Source organism: Drosophila ficusphila, unplaced genomic scaffold, assembly GCF_018152265.1.
Source record: "Drosophila ficusphila isolate 14025-0441.05 unplaced genomic scaffold, ASM1815226v1 contig_197, whole genome shotgun sequence".
In the NCBI taxonomy this organism is placed as follows: Eukaryota; Metazoa; Arthropoda; class Insecta; order Diptera; family Drosophilidae; genus Drosophila; species Drosophila ficusphila.
The window spans coordinates 6,721,978-6,742,301 of NW_025064091.1; the positions used below are offsets into that span (position 1 = coordinate 6,721,978).

At 42.3% G+C, this 20,324-nt stretch overlaps 2 protein-coding genes across 2 annotated transcripts; both read left to right on the top strand.

The window, feature by feature from the left end:
- The first annotated feature begins 237 nt into the window (after positions 1 to 237).
- LOC108098082 (ankyrin repeat and LEM domain-containing protein 2 homolog) lies at positions 238 to 6,953 on the top strand. Its single transcript, XM_017200784.2, has 10 exons — positions 238 to 344; positions 574 to 796; positions 2,624 to 2,803; positions 2,898 to 3,628; positions 3,694 to 3,846; positions 4,201 to 5,211; positions 5,277 to 5,858; positions 5,927 to 6,060; positions 6,138 to 6,269; positions 6,341 to 6,953. The coding sequence occupies exons 2-10, from the start codon at positions 592 to 594 to the stop codon at positions 6,822 to 6,824; spliced, it is 3,612 nt and encodes a 1,203-aa protein (XP_017056273.1). The 5' UTR covers positions 238 to 344; positions 574 to 591; the 3' UTR covers positions 6,825 to 6,953.
- A 2,835-nt stretch (positions 6,954 to 9,788) lies between these two features.
- On the top strand, positions 9,789 to 12,171 carry LOC108097911 (sodium channel protein Nach). Its single transcript, XM_017200448.2, has 8 exons — positions 9,789 to 10,213; positions 10,292 to 10,591; positions 10,659 to 10,740; positions 10,806 to 11,088; positions 11,180 to 11,318; positions 11,374 to 11,584; positions 11,643 to 11,828; positions 11,881 to 12,171. The coding sequence occupies exons 1-8, from the start codon at positions 9,840 to 9,842 to the stop codon at positions 11,992 to 11,994; spliced, it is 1,689 nt and encodes a 562-aa protein (XP_017055937.1). The 5' UTR covers positions 9,789 to 9,839; the 3' UTR covers positions 11,995 to 12,171.
- The last annotated feature ends 8,153 nt before the right edge of the window (positions 12,172 to 20,324 follow it).

A 20,324-nucleotide genomic window follows, 5' to 3' on the forward strand; every position in this document is an offset into this window, starting at 1 on the left:
AAACTCTCCCTGATTACCTCGAGAATGTATTTTCTTTAAAACGCATATAAATTTTTTTGGTTTCTGATGATCCGGTAACGAGTTATAATGTTCACCGCTAAACCACTTTTCAAAAATTGTGCAATATTAAAGCATTAAATTTAACTATAATACCGTCATTAGCTCGGTTCCACTATCGATAGCCCTGTTGAGCGAGCAATCGATACCTGAAAACAAAAACCATATTTGTTTTCCACCCCTAGACTCAAAAACAACCCACCTCTAATTTCGTTCAGTTTGGTGCACATTCTATTTAAAAGAGTCGGAAATTGCATGTTTTATGTTTTGTGTTCCATTTTGTAAAGGTAAGAATAACAACTGAACATGTTTTTGCGCCGCTTTGTATGTTTTCTGTATAACCACAAGTTCGCGAAAGGTTTGTTTATGTCTTGTGCTGTTTCTGTGTTTTTTTTTTTGCGTCTTTGTGCGAGTGTGTGTGGAGTGCAGCCGAAAACAACAACAAACGCGGGCAAGAAGTTTTTTGGTGATTTCGTGTTATTACTAATTTTAACCTTTTGCTTTTCACAAATGCAGCCGCCATTTTTCACAGAGATGTCGACCTATTTTGGGGTCTATATCCCGACCTCCAAGGCTGGCTGTTTTGAGGGATCCGCGTCCCTATGCGTCGGTTCAATAGCCGCGGTGAACATAAAGCCACCGCCTCCCAATGGATCTCCGCCCGGATCGGGATTATATCAGCAATCCGAGTCCCCAAACGAAAACAATGCTGCCAAGTACGAGGATCCAGATTATCCATGTAAGTTGAAGCGAGAAGAAGCGATAGTCGAGTCGAGTCCAGTGTTTTTGTGTGTGTATGTGTCGCGTTCCCGTTGTTTGCCGCTTGTTGCTGTTGTGCTACCCTGGAGTCGAGGGGCATATGCGAATTATTGCTCTGTTTTAATGAGTCATTAAGCGAAGTAGCAAACCTACCAGAATGGTGTTTTTACCTGATTTAATAACTTAAGAGGAGGTACAACGAGGGACTAGAGATTTTTTAACAGTGATTTATAAAGGGGATGAAACTTTGACAGGAATATTCATGATCGGTGTAGACTTTTTGGATAATTTCTGGGTATTGCCAACTCGTATGTATATATGTATATTTTAGCATTTTACTGTTTCTCGCGCCATTGCCTTCTGAGAATCGAGAATCAGAAAGAAAAAAACAAAAACTGGGCTTCCGCAGTTGTCTCGCTTGCACAGTCGATTTCCTTGTCAGGGAGCGGTCTTTCGATTTAATTATAAACCAAAGGTGAACAATCACAATTACCTGGTTAATTAAATGCAACTGTCCCGTTCTTGGCTATTGCGAATAAAAATATTCCCCCAATTCTCCCTTTTTTAAAGTGTTATTTTTAATGGGAGCTGAAAATCAAGTAGCCCAAAAAAAAAAAAAACTTGTGTGCGTGTCCCCGGATCCAATATTTATATACCCCCAGCTTTGCCGGCTTCTGTTTTTTGTGGGTTGTGTCTGTCGCTGTTTTTGTCCCTGTCCCTTGTCATTTTCCCTTGGCCCAAGCCAACGGTCGGTTGCCCAGAAAAAGAAAACAAAAGCGTAAAATGCAAAAGAAAGAAAATAGGGAACCCATTCAAGTCGACTTGTAGGATACCGTGCAATTTTGAAATTAATTTAAAACTTAATCACTTTTCACCTCATAGAACATATAAAACCTAATGATGAAAGTCAAATTGATTTATTAAAAATGTTTTATGGCTCACTATTTGAACTTTTTGACCACACCTTCCTGTTCTACATGCTTTTATCAGATCTTTGATTAGATCTATACACCCCCAGGCAGTGGCTGCTTATTTTGTTTTTGTTTTGCTCGCACATTGCGAAGAGTTGAAAGTAAATTTAATTATGGCATACTCGCTAATTTCGAGTGGTAATGTTGAGAATAGTATATGAAATGTGTGTACGCCCCAGCTGCGATCTAAAATTATCTGCTTTTGTTTTTTATAAATTCAACAAGTGAATTGTAAATGGGTTTATTAAAAGTGTCTTGCCAGTCCTAAGAGTGCTGTGAAAAATAGTAAACAATTAAACATTTTTCATGGGCCAATTAAATTCGAAAAATAATAGTTTCTGTTAGTGGTAACTGAGAATAAAAACATGTGGATTACCACTTCAATATCCAACACGATTTTACGTACATAGTTGTAGAAATATAAATTGATTTGTTTTTAGAGGTTGTACTAAAATTCATTCAATGATTTGTAAATACATATCTTTGAAATCTCTGACAATCTGAGACCAAAGTCGATGATACTTCTGATAAGGCAGGGCCTCGGAAAATTTTGTGCCGGCGTTGTGCCAGCAAGCAGCTGCGTCACACGCATTTACCCCACCACCCATTGTCCACCGAACGCCCCCTCGTATTTGTTTTGATTTTGTTTTGCTCCACACAATCCTCGACTCGTTCGGCATTCGCCGCTCGTTCGCTATTCGCGAAAACCGATGGCGTGACCAAACAGCCAGCCAGTCAGCCAGCCAGCCAGCCAGCCAGCTCATTTATTAATGGTTTATCCCTCTCGATGCCCACACATCGTCGTGGTCGTCACCATCAACGGTACGTCGAAGCAGCGGACTCGCCATTGTGGCTGATCTTCACGGAGAAATCCAAGGCACTGGACGTCCTGCGTCAATACAAAGAGGCCCGCCTGCGTGAGTTTCCCAATCTGGAGCAGGCGGAGAGCTACGTTCAGTTTGGATTCGAGAGCATCGAGGCGCTCAAGAGATTTGGCAAGGCGAAGCCCGAAAGTAGTGAGTATATGGGGAATACCTACCCTACATATATAATTGCCTAACAAGTGTTTTAAATAAAACAATTGTTTTTCTTTTCTGTTTTTTTGCACAGAACCCATTCCGGTTAGTGGCGGTGGTTATAAGAGCTCACCGGGCTCCACAGACAATTCGTATTCCTCGTCACCGACGAGCGGTGGCTTTAGCATTCCCCTGGGGAGCAGTCCCTCGATGTCTACTTTGCTATTGAGCAGCTCGCCCACTTCTTTGACGAGCAACAGCAGCGTTATCATTGCCAATGGCCGCCAGCAGCAGCAGCACCACCACCACCAACACCAACAGTTGCATCAGCAACAGCAACAGCAGCAACAGGAAATGTCCGGAGAACGTCCGCCTTTCCAGGCGCCCACCAAACAGGAACTGGCCGAGTTTCGCCGCCAAATCGAAGGTGGGCACATCGATCAGGTCAAGCGGATTGTGTGGAAGAATCCAAGGTATTTGATCAGCAGTGGCGACACACCGACCAGTTTGAAGGAGGGCTGTCGCTATAATGCCATGCACATTTGCGCCCAAGTGAACAAGGCACGGATTGCCCAGTTGCTGTTGAAAATAATTTCCGATCGCGAGTTCACACAGCTGTATGCTGGCAAGAAGGGCAGCAGCAACATGTGCGCCGCCCTCAACGAAAGCTTGTTGGATTACTATCTGAATATGCCGGACAAGTCGCGTGGCGAGACGCCGCTTCATTTTGCCGCAAAGAACGGGCATGTCGACATGGTCGAGCTGCTCATTTCCCATCCGGAATGCAAGTCTCTGCGGAATCACGAGGGCAAGGAGCCAAGGGAAGTGAGTTTTGGTTAGAGTTCAAGGAAAGTCCCGTATCTAAATGGCATCTTTTTTACCCTTTATAGATTATTTGCTTGCGCAATGCGCAGGCCTCCAATGTGACGATCAGGAAGCTGCAGTTGCTGCTGAACAATCCATTCTTTGTGCCCGTGCTGAGATCCAATTCGAATACATTGCCTCCGCAAGTGGGACAACCGTTCACGCCCACCAATCCGCCGGTGAGTAGTTTATTTCTTTATGCTATATTTACAAAGAGCCCTACAAATTCTTCACAAATCTAAGTCAACTCTTTTATTTCTTAATACATTCGGAACGTAGACATGCAATTATTTGTAAGAAAATGTTCATTTATATGAAATTAAAACAACCGCCAGGAAATCTCAAATGTTATTTATTATTACTTTTTGAACTCTGAACGTGTTTGTCTTTGTTTACGTTGATGACAGCCTGTCATCAGGCATAAACAAAAACAAGAGAGCTTTCTGAATTTCAAGCTCCTCAGTTTGTGTTTATAACATTTGTCCAAGGAAATTTCCGATTATGATCTTGTATTTGCTATCCCCGTTCTCCAGAGTCTGCAACACAAGACGGACGAGTGCGAGGGCCTTAGTGTGGACTTAAAAATCAGCGCTGTGGCTGGACCCATGTCGCGTGAGAAGGCGATGAACTTCTACCGCCGCTGGAAGACACCGCCGCGAGTCAGCAACAATGCATCGCCGTTGGGCAGCTCGCCATTTAGCTCGCCGATGAAGGTGACGCCTAGCAAGTCGATCTTTAACCGCAGCGTCGGCAACTCGAGTCCGGTTCACTCCGGACGCAGGGCGCTCTTTAGCCCGGCCACCAGTTCACCGAAACGGTCGACAACAACGACGACGGGCCAACCGAACGGCAGTAATGAGTGCGAGAGCAACAACAACGATGTGAAGACGGAGCCTCACTTGGAGTTCCCCGCCACACCCATACGCCAGATGAAACCGGATTTATTTATGGCCTATCGGAACAACAACATCATCGATTCGCCCTCCTTGGCCGACAACTCCGTGCTGTTTGACCTGAGCCTGAGCCGCAGCCTGAATGTGTCCTTGAACGACAGCTTCCAGGAGCGTCACATCAAGAACTCGGACATCGAAAAGGGCCTGGAGGTGGTGGGCCGTCAATTGGCGCGCCAGGAGCAATGTGAATGGCGCGAGTACTGGGACTTCATTGACTCGAACGTGGACATCTCCACAAGCGACGGCCTGGCCCGTTTCGAGGCCTATCTACTGGAGAGGGCCGAGCAGCAGGCGGATAAATTGGAAACGGTGTGGAACTTTTCCAATCTTCATCAGTATTTGGATTTGATGGCTGGCGGTCAGCAGCAACAGCAGCAGCAGCTCCGAAAGGGAAGGAATGCTGCTGCGGCGACAGCAACTGGTCATGCTGCCGGGGTCATGACCCCGTACACTTGCGTGGAGAAGTCACTGCAGGTGTTTGCCAAGCGAATTACCAAGACGCTGATCAACAAAATCGGCAACATGGTTTCCATAAACGATACGCTGCTCTGTGAGCTTAAGAGACTGAAATCGCTGATTGTCAGCTTTAAAGTGAGTTGAAAAATATGATATGCGATGTAGTTACTTTTATATTATTATTTTTTTTTACCTTGCAGGATGATGTGCGCTTCATGGGCGTGGACTTTAGCAAGGTGCACTCGCGCATCGCCCACTTGGTGGCCAGCTATGTGACCCACTCGCAGGAGGTGAGCGTCGCCATGCGCCTGCAACTGCTGCAGATGCTCCGAACTTTGCGCCAACTGCTGGCCGACGAGCGCGGCAAGGAGCAGTACTTGGGCTGTGTGTGCGGCAGCCTGCTGGTGATGCTGGAACAGGCACCAACCACCGCTGTACATTTGCCGGACACGCTGAAGACCGAGGAGCTGTGCTCCGCCGCCTGGGAAACGGAGCAGAGTTGCGCCTGTCTGTGGGACGCGAATCTCAGTCGCAAGACGAGCCAGCGCAAGCGCACCAAGTCGCTGTTGGCAGCCGCCGTTGCCCAGGCCCAGTTGATATCGCAACCGGTGGCACATCAGCTGCAGGATGCCGAAGGATCCACCGGATCCAATGCCCTGCACGTCTCGCTGAGCCTGGGAGCGCCAAAGGTGGCCATTGTGGCGCCGATATCTACAAATTCCTGGCGCGATCGCCAGCAAAGCGATGATGAAGACGACGAGAGCGACGAGGAAGCCAATTTCGTAAGTCTTATTGCTAGCATAGAACTATCAATGAATTAATCAATATACTAATTGTGGTTTCGTTTTAGTTTGATTGCTCTGAGGTTTCGCCGACTTATGGAAGCAGCAGCGAGGATGAGGAGCAATTCCGTACGCCGCCAGAAAGTTTATCACCACGCACGTCCGTCAGCGTGGAGCCACGCTACGAGTTGTTTATATTTGGGTGGGATATATATATAAACATAGAACCCTTATCCCTATATGCCTTTTTAAATGTTTATACCATTATGATAACCGTAGAAATGAGCCAACGAAACGCGATCGGGATGTGCTGGATGCCCTTTTGGATGTGGACGTGGAGAAGGAGACGTACCCGCATGTCCACGCCTGGAAGACTGCCATGGAGGGCTTCTCCAGTGCTGAACTGAATCTGTGAGAAAGCCTAGCCCAACCGGATTTTAGAACTGATTTAAATTATATATTTTGTTTCACCAATTATACAGCTTCCCCTCGCCGAAGAATGTTAAGATGCAAAAATCGGATTTCTGGCTTTCCGACTTCAGCGGTAGCCACAACAATCATTCCAAGCGGCTCCTTGCCACGCCCAAGCTGAATGCCGTGGTCGGCAGAAGGCGGGGCTCCGGCCCATCAACGCCACCGATGCCGCCGCGCTTGCCGCGCACTCCGTCGGCAGCCAGAATTCAAGTGACAACCAACGTGGTGAATGGAGAATCGGGAGGCGGCGGCGGCGGCAGCGGCAGCGGCAGTGCCGGAAGCGTTGGCGGCGTCGGCAGCAGCGGCGGTACTTCATTGGGTTTTGCGGCACTTTCGGCGGCGGCCCAGACGTTCCAAACACCGCTGAACAAGGTGCGCGGCTTGTTCAGCAAATATCGGGATCAACAGGCCTACAACGAGCTGGACTCGCCGCTCTGTGCGAATAGCGAAAACGGAAGCGGACCGGAGACCGATCAGGGTAGCAGCGACTGATGAGCGCGGGTCCGCCAGCATACTTAATCCTTAAACATGCCCTTTGTTAATTAGTAATTTTTTTTTTATATTTGAAATTATGAAAATCACGATAAAAAATGGAATAAAACTCGAAACTTTTGCTACTAATTTAATCCCGTTCGTTGAAGAAAAAAAAGAAGAATTTAATGTGATGATCACTCTGATGATTTTAAACATAATTTTTGGCCAGATACCAGCATTTAAATTTGATATGGAAAAATTGTGAAAACGGCATTTTTGAAAATTTCTATTTGATATTAAATGATATTAAGTTAATACAAAATTTAAATTTGTTTTTTGGTTTTATTGGAATTTTTCATAAAAATCTAGTGTTTCACTCTGCAGAAACACAAATACGTTTAAGTGAGGATTTTCGAACTACATATTTTTAAGACTTATTATTTAGTTACTGTAGAAGCCGAGTGCTTTTCTAAATACTTTCCAAATTCACTTTGGAGTGGGGCTATCTGCAACTGCGACAGCGACTAAAAGCGAAATTACCGCAACAAATTGTGGCATAGCAGCGCCGTAGAAAGCCATAAAAGCAATTACCATTAATCACATAAAAGGACGGACAGTGAAGTGGACACCCGGACGCAGGGTAAGATCGCGGCTCAAAAGAACATTCTTCGCCATCGATCGATCTTTGGTGCCCGATGCAATGCAAAACGAGAAACCGAAACCACTTGGCCACGAAAAAAACGCCAGCTAAAAAAAAAAGAAAAATACATATAAATAAAGTCAAAGAAGGGAAAGCAACAAAATGCTTATCGAATCCAGTATGCCCATAGATTCTGGCCCTGCTTAAGGGGATCCCCTCCAGGTCTCGTTTACTCTCAATTTCTTATTTATGAGAGTGCTCCCGACGATGGCAGCACTCGGTTCTTGGCGTTCCAAGATCTTGGATTACACTGGGTATATCCGACTTTTGATCACAACCGTTGACAACAGGTGCGCGATGATATTGTCATTTGGAAAATTCTGTTCAGATCATTTTGAACAACATTTACAAGTGCTGATGGTTTGAAACAAAGACTAAAAAGTATCATATTTTACACGCGTATGTTTATAAAGAAAATAGAATAATATAATATACAACATATCCATTAACTAAATCGTCGTATGATTAACCAACTAAAAACTTGCAGCATAATGAGAGTATCTTTGGGTCGTCACTTGGCTTCGAAGTCGAAGGGGTTTGGTCTTACACTTTCTGCTCCTCTTCTTTTGTCAACTGGAGCAGCCGAGGGTGGGGGTGCCGAGGCGTGGGGCATGTGGCATGTGGTCGGGGCAGCGGGTCCCAAGGAGCGGCGAACAAATTTGTTGCAATTGCCGTTGCCGCTCAGCGGTCGGGCAACTTTTCAATGGCAGGCCTTTGACAAATGATCGCTGATAAGAAACCGAACCGAACCGAACCCAGGGGAGAAATACGAAATACGAAAAGCGAAACAAATTGAGAGGCAATGGGGCGGGATTTGGTAGTGCGGGATTCACGGGGCATTTCGGGGGGTTTCGCTTTTGGCCCAGAAGTAGGTCGCGATTGCCAGCCTAGTATCCTATAGATACCTTCTAGTATTCTCACTCAGCACAGGTGCATCCTTTTAACTGAATAATTTATGTGGGATTTATTTAGGATTTCCCTTGACCCAAGATGAATACTTCGTTCTCTATAAAAAAAAAGTTAAAAATCATCTAGAAAGTACTGGCAAATTAAACTTTATATAAAGATACTTCTATGCTATATTTCTTAGCCTTAAAACACGATAATAACTCATTTAATTTATGCAATGTCCAGAGTTTGTGGGGCTTAGGCGGAGCAAAAAGCGGGGTAAAAGGGATTCCATCCAACGACTGGCGCCAGTGGCCCCGATTATCTGACCACCGCCATCAGGGTCAACTCGTTCCAGCAGTTCTTTTGTTCACAACAGCCACAACAGGCAAGACCCAAAGTAAAGTCCCAGAACCCCGAAAATCCAAAACCCATTTCTGGACTCGTTGTGAAACTTGAGAACACTTAACGATAAATAAAAAACAAAAAACAAAACAGCAAAAAACTGAAATAAAATCAAATGAAATAAAATAAGGGAAAAGAGAGAGAGAGAGAGAGAGAGAGAGAGAGAGAGAGACAGAGAGGGCGAAAGAGCGAACAAAGAGAGACTCGGCTGGGCCGTGTCAGAAGTTCACACAAAACTTGTGAAGTTCCTCCGATCCTTGGAGTGAAGTTGGAGTGGCGTCGAGTGGAGTGGCCATTCCAACATAGGGATATGCGATTTTTTTTGGAATGCAAGGCGGCGCCGGAAGCTGTTCAGACAGCCTCGACCAATTAAGCAGCCATTTATCCAGCCATCAATCCATCCAACCATCCATCCATCCATCCATCCAAGGCAGCTGCATTCAGAAAATTTCCCAAAAACTCTGCCCTAAATTTAGTCACCTTCATTACATTTTGTTTGAGAAGGCTACACACGTTATGAAACTTGGTTTAATAGATACTCTAAAAAAAAAAACTAAACAAATAGAAGTCGAACCAAACTCTTAAAGTTACACACATATAATATTATTTATATCTTTGTTAATTAGAAATTTCAAATTGTGTATTTCATTCTACGTTTCATTCTAAGGTTACCTACTAAAACTTGCCTATTTAACACACCTCTTTTAGTATAGTTTTTTTTATCCTGGAAAGTATTATTTGTTTGTAAAAGCCAAAGTTGAGGGTATTGCGATCTAGATTGGCCAAGTTAACTGCCCCAATTCGAGTTACAATCAGAGTCATGCAAGCGGCATTTCCATAACAATGAAAGGCTTTTAGGACCTGCAAATGGAAACGCACGAAGGTCCACTAATGACCCACGCATCGATTGGGTTTTCGGGTGTACCTATTTGGGTAATGTCCAGTTTTAGTCGATTTGTTGACTTTGGATCGGATGCCAGGGCACCGATTTTAATTTGGATTTTCGAGCCGCGGTGGCGAGCGATGTTCCTGAAACGAAAATGCCGCAAGAGAAACGCCATCCGGAGACGAGAAGGCAACGCGGCCTCGAAACGTTGGTCATCTTCCGGCGGAGTCTTATCTACCAGACGAAGGAGTTCTTCCAGAACTCGACGCTCCACGGAGTTCGTTACATTGCGGAAACGGGTCGGCCGATTGGTGAAAAGTTCATGTGGTTCTGTTTCACGTCGATTGGAGCGGTAACCGCTCTGGTGATTATAATGAGCCTTTGGGAGAAGTTCCAGACCAATCCGACCATCACGGGCCTGGACACGGACTTCCACAATCAGAACGTGGTCTTCCCAACCACCGTCGTCTGTCCGGAGGCGGCCTTCGATCACGACAAGTCCTACAAGGCGGTTTTCGAGACACTTGCGTAAGTCCTTCGAAAGTTTCAAGTGCATAGATATATAGTATTCCTTATTTAATTGTAACCATTATTATAACTAACTAGAAACTCGGACGAAGCTCAGGCTCAAATGTATTCACCTTTCCTGAGACTTTTAACCTCTTTGAGCTTCGACAGCATTCGAGATGCGAAGATCCTGTCCCAGTCGATCCCACAGGACCGACTCGATGCGAACACCATTCGGCAATGGGCCTTCGAAGGACACATCAGCTGCGAGAACACCTTCGTGTCCTGCAAGTATCGCGATGAGGATATAACCTGCTGCGATCACTTCCAGCCCATTTACACGGAACACGGATTTTGCTACGCCTTCAACAGCCGTTTCCAGTCCACGCCAACAGAGGAGTAAGTTTTGATCTGATTTTAATAGAGAACATATTCAAATATGGTATAATGGTATACATTTATAAAGCGTCAAGACGGGACCACCTCATGATCTCTACGAAACCGACAAGAAGTGGGCACTTTTCTTTGTGCCCAACAGCACTTCTAAGGTAAATATCAATGCCTTAATTCATTGTATTATCATCTACGAGTATGTTTACAATACCTTCCGCAGATCTTCATCTTTTCAAATGAGGAATACTTTGGCTCGGACTTCAATGCACAAGTTGACTGGGCGGAGACCCAGCTGGTGGAGGTGAGGATCTCGAAGAAGAACACCTACACCACGGACGACGCCCGCCAGTTGTCCATTGGCCAGAGGAAGTGCATCTTCAGCGACGAGGTGAAGCTCAGCTACTTCCCGGATGCGTACACCTTCTCCTCCTGCATGAAGCAGTGCCGCATGAACAAGGCCATCAAGCTCTGCAAATGCAATCCGCCCTTCTACAAGCCCATAGGTACAAGTATATTCTATATTGTATATTATATATATTATATATTATATATATATTGTACATTTTACACTTTAATTATCTCCGATGCCTGCAGCTAATGTGCCTATGTGTTCGGTCAAGGACTTCGATTGCCTCGATGAGTTCAAGGCAAACATCACAAACATCAAGGATTGCCTGCAGTGCGAACTCAGCTGCTCGAAAACCGTCTTCAACATCGACAAACTCATCAAAGTGTGAGTTGATTTAAACGAATATTAAACGAATAGTAAATATCCTGCCAACTTTCAGATCCGATCGACCAGAGAGCACCGGTGTGTTGGTGGAGTTCCTCACCTGGCCGATTATCCGCTACAAACGTGAGGTCCTTTTCGGATGGGTTGATCTGCTGGTGTCCTTCGGCGGAATTGCCAGTCTTTTTCTTGGCTTCTCCCTGCTTTCCGGCGTGGAGATCATCTATTATTTCACATTGCGAGCCTGCTGCATGGTCTATAAAAATCGGGTTTGTCATTGCAGATTTTGTACAAGTGTGTTTGCTTTTAATATAAATAATATTTTAGCAAGAGCTTTATGAAATCGAAGAGCGAATCCGACGGGAACCACCGCCGCAAATAGATTTAAAATTGGGTTGGCGTTCTCATTCGAGACCAAGTAATATACCCACTTCGGGGGTTCTCAAGGTGAATCCTGCGCCGGAAAACGTAAAACAGAATCCCATACATATCCATCATAGAAAGCAGGAAAAGGTTTGATTTTATCATTGCTGGATAACAGTGGTTAAACAACATTTCTTTCCAGGACTATTCAATCCACACAAAGAACTTCTATAAAAAACCAAAGGGTTTGAGCGACCATGGATACATTTCAAAAAATTCTTGGACAGCTTACGATCACTCGCAATATATGCCCTAAAATTAAAGAAGAATAAAAGGATATATATATAATAAAAAAAAACCCAAAAAAAAGGAGAAGAACATAAACCTTAAAGGAAGAAATCAGCTTTTCTTGCACCAGCCGCTGCGGAAAGTGAATACACATAACTTGTAGCTCTATTTTTTTTTCCAATATATATATTGTATCACCAACATGTATGGGCACCAGCAATAAAGAAATAACCGCTCGTGAAATACTTTCGACTGCCGCTGGAATGTTTTGATGGATTTCGCTCCCAATTAAACTTTAGTCCTGTGCTGCATACTTAGCGGCGCGGCGGGTTCACTGCACCGACTAACCACCGAACCCACCGAACCACCCACCCCAAAACCGCCCATCTTCAGGATCCATCTGCATCTGTGGCTCCCAGCCACCCGAAACCCGAACCCGAACCCGAACCCAAGCCCATACCCAAAACCCATTCCCGTACCCACATCCAAATCCCCGGCATTCAGCCACAGCTCAGCAAAGGCGAAAAGCATTTTTCAGTTAACATCGTTGCTGGCTCATTGTTAATTCCCTGTAGTGTTGCTCACTATTGACTACCGAAAGTTGTCGGAGAACGGAGAAAGCCCTTTAAATGGCTAAAAACGTTCTTAATTTGCCTTAGGGTTCAAGTGTGTAATGGATGGTAAAAAGGGTTGGGGGGTACTTTTAATAAGTTTAAGATTATTTCCGTAGATAACTTTTGCTTTTACGAAGTGTTTGTTTAAAACAATTAACTTGCTTGCATGCCACTTAAAATATTAGTATTATAATATATAATATATTTATACAGGAACTTATAATATAATTGATATATAATTTATAAAGTTTAATGAGCAATAGAAACCAAAGCGAGAAGGGTTAGGGCACACTTAAGAATAAGTATTTAAAAATCGCTGGAAAATTATAAATAAAATACTTAAGTAGCTATGATTACAGCACTGATACGGGATGGAAAGAGAGGGAGTGAAAGTAGAGGGAGAAGGCACGATAGACTCCGAGAGGCCAACAGGTGGAGCGTGGGTGGTGGCCGTAGTTGTAATTGCAGTTGTAAGCCGCGTAGTACGCAGCAATGTCTGCTTTTCCGCTTTCCCAAGGGGGAGGGCTTGGCCGGGTGTGTGTTTTTCCAGCCTCGCATTCAATTTGCACGATTTCCCCACACCATTTGCATATTTCTGTGAATGAAACCGCCGCATAGTTTGTATTTTTTTACCCCACTGCAGTGGTGAAAAGGAGGCGGGTCCATGGTCAGGATTAAGATGCAACGATCGCTTTATGACCCCGCCGTCAAGGATTAAAAACCAGTGCGGAATTTAAAGGGAATAATAAACAAAAATAAAGCAAAAAAAAAGCGCTGAAAAAAAATAAAAAGAAGTCAGCGCGAGTAAGCCAAAGAAAACAAAAAACAATTAGTGCCTGTTAACTGTTAACGGGCTTGTTGACAATGCACACACGCCCACAAATAAATAAGCGCACACACATGGAATCACAGAAAAAAAATAAAGAACAACCTAAAAATAAAATAAAGTCAATTGTGCTAAAATATTAAATGGTTTTATATTAAAAAAACCCATTTATATTGTACAATGAATTTGTTTACAATAAGCTTTATGCATAAATGTTTTTTCTACGTCGTTTATGGCAGTGCAATCGCATGCATAAACAAATTTAGCAAAGTTAATTGAAATAAGCGAGTTGAGAACGCTGTTTGCCAACTCTTAAAAAAGGAAAATAAATTTTCAAATCTTTGCCCTCCCCCTTTGCGCCTACTTTTTGAAAACGGTGCAAAGGGGGAAAAGAACAAACAAGCGAGCACACACAAACTCTCTTCCGCATTCCGTTTGAGAGCACTTTGTGCTTGATTTTCGATTTGCATTTCTAAAATGGCCCATAAAAGTGCTAAAACTAATGAAATCGCTTTGATTCACTTGATGGCCATTGCCAAGTTGTTAAAAAACTAATTAAACAATTAAGAAGTGGCTGAGGGAAAAAGTGGGTGTTGGCTATAAAATTTGAAGTCCGCGTGTTATTCCAACGGAGATTCGTTCTGGAAAAGTGGAAATGTAAAAAAAAATTAATATTCCTTAAAGAAAAAGTTAAAGAGCTACGCTGTAAAAACTAACTTACAATAGTTCTCCTCGGTAATATCTGTTCTAAAATTAAACAAACACAATTAATATAAAGTAAACACGCGAGGACAATGGCAATGGCTAAAATGTGGCTCGCGGATACGCAATGTGCCACAGGCAACGGAACCGGAAGTTCTGTACAGTGTGTACTGGCTTTAAAAAAAAAATGCCAACTCACCACGAAACATGTCGGCAAACAAATGAGCAGACGGCGGTGGGAGTGGCGTTTTCTGACAGCCAGCTTAATTAAGATTGCTAGGATAATGCAGATATTAAGACACAACAAACAAAGTTATTCAGACGCCAAAGTTTTTCCAGCCAGATACAGGACAAAGACATATCCTGCCATAATTTTAGGGATTTTTACAAGCCACTGCGATTAGGAAATGCCAACTGCAAGCCACAAAACATTCAATTAATTTATTGAACGAAATCGTTCGGGCGCAGTGCTCACAAATCTTTGCAATAAAGTTTATGGTTTTTAGAGGAAAACCGTACGGGGTTGTAAGAATTATTTTTATAGCTATTATACCATACTATACTATTATATAATTTTAAATCCGTTAAATACAAAAATATACTAATTAGAACAATTAAAACTTGCCAAATTGCGATGATAACATTTATTGAAAGTTTTACGTAAGTCTTTCTTAATAAAATATTTGTTGGTGCAAAGGTCAACCTTTTTTTTAAGATTGCTTTGATTTAACCACTATATTTAAACCACTTTTGCATCTCTGGTGACGACGATAGCCTGGCAAGAGCTTCTGTTTCCGCTCGAGCTTTGATTGCATTCGACTTTTGGCTGCAGTTCAGCCAAACCCCCTTGCCACCTCCATTACCACCCTTTTCCACCCACTCGAGAGCAACAATATTGTCTTCATGCTGGAAACCAAAAAGCTGGAAACTTTTACCCCCACAACGTAAACATAAAGTAAATGCAGTGCCAAAAACAAAAGTCAAGTCCACTCGAGTGTCCAACATTGTGGCTGTGTGAGTGTGAGTGGCTATTTGTGTGAGCCGAAAGTGTCTGTGTGTGACCAGAGTATCTGCGTTCGTGTGTTGGCTCGTTGATGCGTGTGCATGTGATCTGCTGGCTGCGATTAGAAAATGATTTACACCTCTGGCCAAAAGAGTCGGGGGAAAAAAGATGGGGCCTTGCGACGTCTGTGAAACTGGTTAGAAGAAGCTGCACTGCACTTCTTCCTCTTCTTCTTGTTCTTGGCCAACTCCTCTTCTTCCTTGTATGCAATTACACATTTTATTATTATTAACGTTAATGTCGCCCCTGGGACGGCACTAACGCCCGGCTCCACATAAAAGGCGCTTATTAATAAGAAATTGCAATAAAGTACAAGACACAGCACACACTGCAATCCGTTGACACACTGAAAGAAGTTTTTATATTACATACTTCTTAACGGGTTTTATTTAAACTAGGCAACATACAAATTATCCAAAAGACTTGATAATAATTTGTTGAATAATTTTTGTATTTTGATTTTGATCTTGATTTGGTTAAACAAAAAATGAGTAAAAAATATTTTTACTTCACACAATTATTTTCCGTGCATTCAGGCACGCTGGCGCTTAAAGGAGCAACAGCTGCTGAAAGAGGGGCCGAGAAAGAGAAAAGAAATAGGCAGAAGCAGGGAGAGAGCTTAAGAGATCCCAGCCGGCGAATGCGCGGCAAAAAAAAGCCATCAGGAGGAACTCGTCGAAACAGCTGGCGAAGAAAGTCGCTCTCTCTACTCTTCCAAAACCCTTGCGAATCCTTGTTGAGAGTAAATCAAGCGCTCCACATATCTTATTCAGTTGAAAACCAGTAATAAAGTAGGAAGCTTGCTGCCAGCTGCAGCTCACTCACACAGTAACGCTCACCCACCTACACACACACACACCGATGCACTTTCCTCTCTCCTGCGGCGATGGGGTTGCTGTTGTTGCAGTGGCTGCTGTACGCTCGAACATGTTTAAGTTACAGGAGCGTATTCAGCTTGCAGAGAATAACGTTTAAAGGTTGGTTAACATATGATTTACACAAGTCTTACCGTTTCCCTCAAAATGCACACTTGATTTTATTGTAACCTTTAAAAAAAAATAATTGCCTTCAGTGTTTATTCTTTTAATAAAATTTTGTAGCCTATTTATTTGGGCTTAGCACTTAAAAGATTCTTTTAAAAGACACTTCGTCAATCCGCACCTGTTTTTTTTAGCCATTTCTGCCTTGTCCTCCACCCCGTTTAGATCCCACCTTTGCAAAACCGAAACGTGAGCCTAAAAAATGCCGGTTTAAGTTTTACGTTATTTGGCGTATACGTAATGTTAAGGAGAGAGTAAATGAGAGAGAGATAATGAAAGAGAGAGCGGAGAAGAGCGCGCGCGTCGCTAGTTGCTTTTCGTCTGATTGGAACTCCAAACTCCAATTCAAGCTCCAACTTCAACTACAACTCTACTGCACTAACTTCTTGTTGTTGCGGCTGCTTTTGCTGCTATTTCAGCTGGCAGTTTTTACTCATTTCCTTCAGCACTCCGTTCTCGCACACACTAAAGCGCACAGCATTGGACAAATTTGTGGAAGCTTACGCTTTACATGTTTTATAAATTAATCGATTTATAGTCTTTAAAAAAGTAACAGAATTTTTCCACGTAAGCAACATTTTTCAAAATTTACCTAATTTACTACTTCGTCATTATTATTTTGACCGCGCCTGTAGCGAGTAAACTGCATTGGCGGCTCTGCCGCCGTTGTCGTCGTGGTGACGTCGCTGCGTCCGTGGGATTCGGCCGCAGTTGGATTTTGGTTCTGTTCGCGCGAGGACGTCTCCTCTCCTCTAATCCTTGTCCTCGCATGCGCTCTTCGAAGAGAGCTTCAATCCTCGAAAGAGCGTCGGTTTAAGCCTCGATCAGAAAAAAACGTCAACAGAAAGAAAAGAAGTAAATTGAAATATTATATTTTAATTTTGAGTGTGCGTGAATGTGTGTAAACTATATTTTCTTAAATTTTTTTGTTGCGATTTTTGTTTATGTGCCAAACTAGTTTCGAGTTAATTGAATATACTTTGCCGTTGTCAACCGATCGTCGCTGAAAACGTAAGTGAATGTTAATAAATTACAAAGGGTACAAAATGCCGCAGGACATTTTGCGGTCACGTGGCAGCTGCCACCTGCGAAAACCGCAAAATGGAAAAGCCGCCAAAAAATTAGCACCATTCTAAAAAAAACACTTACACAAAAAAAATTAAGGGGAGCAAAACCAGAATTATCATCAAAACCAATCTTTAATGTTTTGAATTTACTTTAATTTTGTTGGTTTAATTTTTTTAATTTTTATAAAGTAAATGTCAGAGGTAGTAATTTTTGGGTGGGAGTCTTATTTTTAAGGATTCATCATCCTCACTCTTTTGTGTGCACTCACTATTTTTATATTAACAACAATAACTTGACTCTTTTGTCTTGCAAGCAATTGGCTCAAAATGTTGGCGCGTCGCCGTCAGCTAAATCTTTTGTTTAATCCTTGGCCATTAGGATCCATTTTAATTAAGATGACGAACTTGCAGCTTTTGTTCGAGATAAATCCAGACGCAGATGCCATTTCGTTATTGTTTAAGAAAGAGCTCAACAAACCTAATATTTTATTCTGGAGTAAAATAATTTATGCTAAAGCTTTCATAAAAACAAGAAGATAAAGAGCAGTTAAATATGTAATATAACAAGCTGTTGTCTAAAGATTTTCTCTGCTACAGTTTCTTGATACTGTTTAAAACTGACAGGAGTTGAAGCGCACAGTTTACCTTTCAATTAGCCACAAAATCAAAAGGAATCTAATTAGTTGGCCAACAAGGCAACAAGTCAAGAGTGACAAGTCCTCTGATTTCCTGGCTACCTGATTGCTTTTAAAAATAGATCGATCATCAAAGGACACGACCGCCACGCACCAATATTGAAAAAAAGGAAAACAAACTAAAAATCAAGCAAAAAAGGCGTCGAATACCAAATGCTGTCAAAATGTTTTGACAGTTCCAACAGCGGGTGGTGAAAATTTTTTGGGAAGAAAACAGTCAAATCAAAACTAAGAAATAAAAAATAAAAGTCTCTGTTATAAAAAACTATAATAAAGATAATAACTATACTTAGAGTTGGGATATAACAAATAACCTTTAATACTAGCTCAAAACAAAAAACTTTTAATTTAAAACCATTATTTTTTTTTACTTTTCCAACCCTTTTAAGCAACCGAAAAATGCAAGCAATTTGAGAAGCCCTCGCTTATTAACTAAAATAAATCCGTCCAACGGAAAGGTGCAGAAGGACAGGGCCGTTGGCCAAGTGCTACTGGCCAACTTGCTGACCATTTCCCTGGTCCTCTTTTTTTGTTTGTTGCCTTGCTGCTGCTGCTGCTGCTGCTTTATGTTTGCCTTTTATTTTGGCTACAAGTTCTAGTTAGTACGAAGCGGACGAAGGCGAGTTCATAGAGCCAAAAGAACCGGTCTTGGAAAGTCGTCTAAATGTTTCTCTTGGCTTTTGGGCACTGCGAAAAAGTTAATGCAAAAAATAAAAAAAATTAAATCAACATTAATCCTTGGTTAAACAAGAGAAATAGTTTCTATGATCTTTTCGTCACAAACTAATATAAACCAAAAAGCCCTTAATAGTTTACATAACCATTTACTTAACGTTTTAAAATTTATTTTATGTTTAATTCTGTATCCATTTTTTGTGCCCTGTTTTAATTTATTATTTTTTGTCAAAATAATATGTATTTAATTCTGTATTCAACTTTTGCGGTGTACTTTTTTATCCACGTCCAAGTCGAAGTCCGAGACTTTTCGATGTCGATGCTGAAGGCCCACTAAAATGTCTGGCTGTGTGTGCGCTAGTGGCTTCTTCCAGAGAGTATTCATTCCCAGAGGAATGTGTTAAAGTGTCTAAAGCTGTTTGCCCTCCCCCCCCCAAAATCCCCCTCCATCCAAATCGCCAAATAGAAAATTCTGAGCCCGGAGAGCAGCATATAAAATACGAAGCCGAACGCATCAGAATGGCAACGGCGATTTATAAGATAGTCCACAAAGGAAGGGGAAAAATAATATCAAATATCAATTTAGTGTTTGCAGGCTTAATTGATTTTTTCTGGCTTTTATTGACTCGTTTTTTACTGCTTCGCTTCGTTTCGCTTAAAATTATTACCAATATTGGCAATTTTAAAAAAGTTTTACAAATATTTGTGGTCCACATACTAAAAACAAATTTAATTGTCAAAGAGTTAATTATTTGGTATCTAAAAATCAATTTAGCAAAAAACAATTATTTTTATAAAGAGTGCATAATTATCTGCAATTTATCCATAATTACAACTTAATCAAAATGCAAAGCAATAGCCTTTTTAAGCTAATTGCTAATCCCTACCACTCAACAAAAAAAATTGGTAAGGCCAAAAATCTTTATAGGAAAAAATTCAAGTAAATTAAGTTTAAACCATCCAGCTTCCCAGCTGCTTCTCCTTCGTTCTTGGCTTGTTTGATGATGACATAGTATTTGCCCAAGTTAATGGGAAAATGAGAAATGAGTTAGCCATGGGAAGGACAGTAAGCGACGAGAATATAAGGCAGCTAGTGGGAAAGCTTTAAAAAGAGATGAAACAGAAGGGGAAAAATTGTATTAAATAAATGGAATATATTGATTACTTTAAAGTAATAAATTGTAGTTAAGTGTACATTTGTTTTTTAAAACTGTATTTATGACTGGCAACTAATTCCGAGCTTTAACCCCCTAACGTTCCTTGGAAATTAGACGCGTTCTAATGGAGTTTTTAAATAAGTAATCACCTGCCGTTGTTGGCTGGCAAGAAGTTTCGTTAAAGGCAGAAGGCGACTAGTTAACGGTTAAAGGCGAATGCAAACATAAGCCCAGACGTTGCCCCGCCCACTTTACTTTGACCGCCCTCTTAACCCTTTGACGCCCCCCGCCTCGCGCAAGTTAACGGGTTAACATGGGAACAAAAAAGCACAGGAAACTCGGACCCTAATTGATTGTTAACTCGTGTGTGGTTCGTAATTTCTGTTTCTTTTTCTCGTTTTTTTTTTTTTTTTTGGTTCGTTCCACTGGCAAATTGAGTCGCAGGAAATGCGGGGGAGTCCCCCAAAACCGCCGCGCAGCCCCCTGCCCCCCGCAATTATGGCTTAAAAAGTGTTGCTG

Excerpts from the sequence above, each read along its gene's own strand:
- LOC108097911 (XM_017200448.2), top strand. The coding sequence starts at position 9,840 with ATGCCGCAAGAGAAACGCCATCCGGAGACGAGAAGGCAACGCGGCCTC. Across the intron at positions 10,214-10,291 it reads GCGGTTTTCGAGACACTTGC|AAACTCGGACGAAGCTCAGG; the intron begins GTAAGTCCTTCG and ends ATAACTAACTAG. Across the intron at positions 11,319-11,373 it reads ATCGACAAACTCATCAAAGT|ATCCGATCGACCAGAGAGCA; the intron begins GTGAGTTGATTT and ends GCCAACTTTCAG.
- LOC108098082 (XM_017200784.2), top strand. The coding sequence starts at position 592 with ATGTCGACCTATTTTGGGGTCTATATCCCGACCTCCAAGGCTGGCTGT. Across the intron at positions 3,629-3,693 it reads AGGGCAAGGAGCCAAGGGAA|ATTATTTGCTTGCGCAATGC; the intron begins GTGAGTTTTGGT and ends TACCCTTTATAG. Across the intron at positions 3,847-4,200 it reads TCACGCCCACCAATCCGCCG|AGTCTGCAACACAAGACGGA; the intron begins GTGAGTAGTTTA and ends CCCGTTCTCCAG.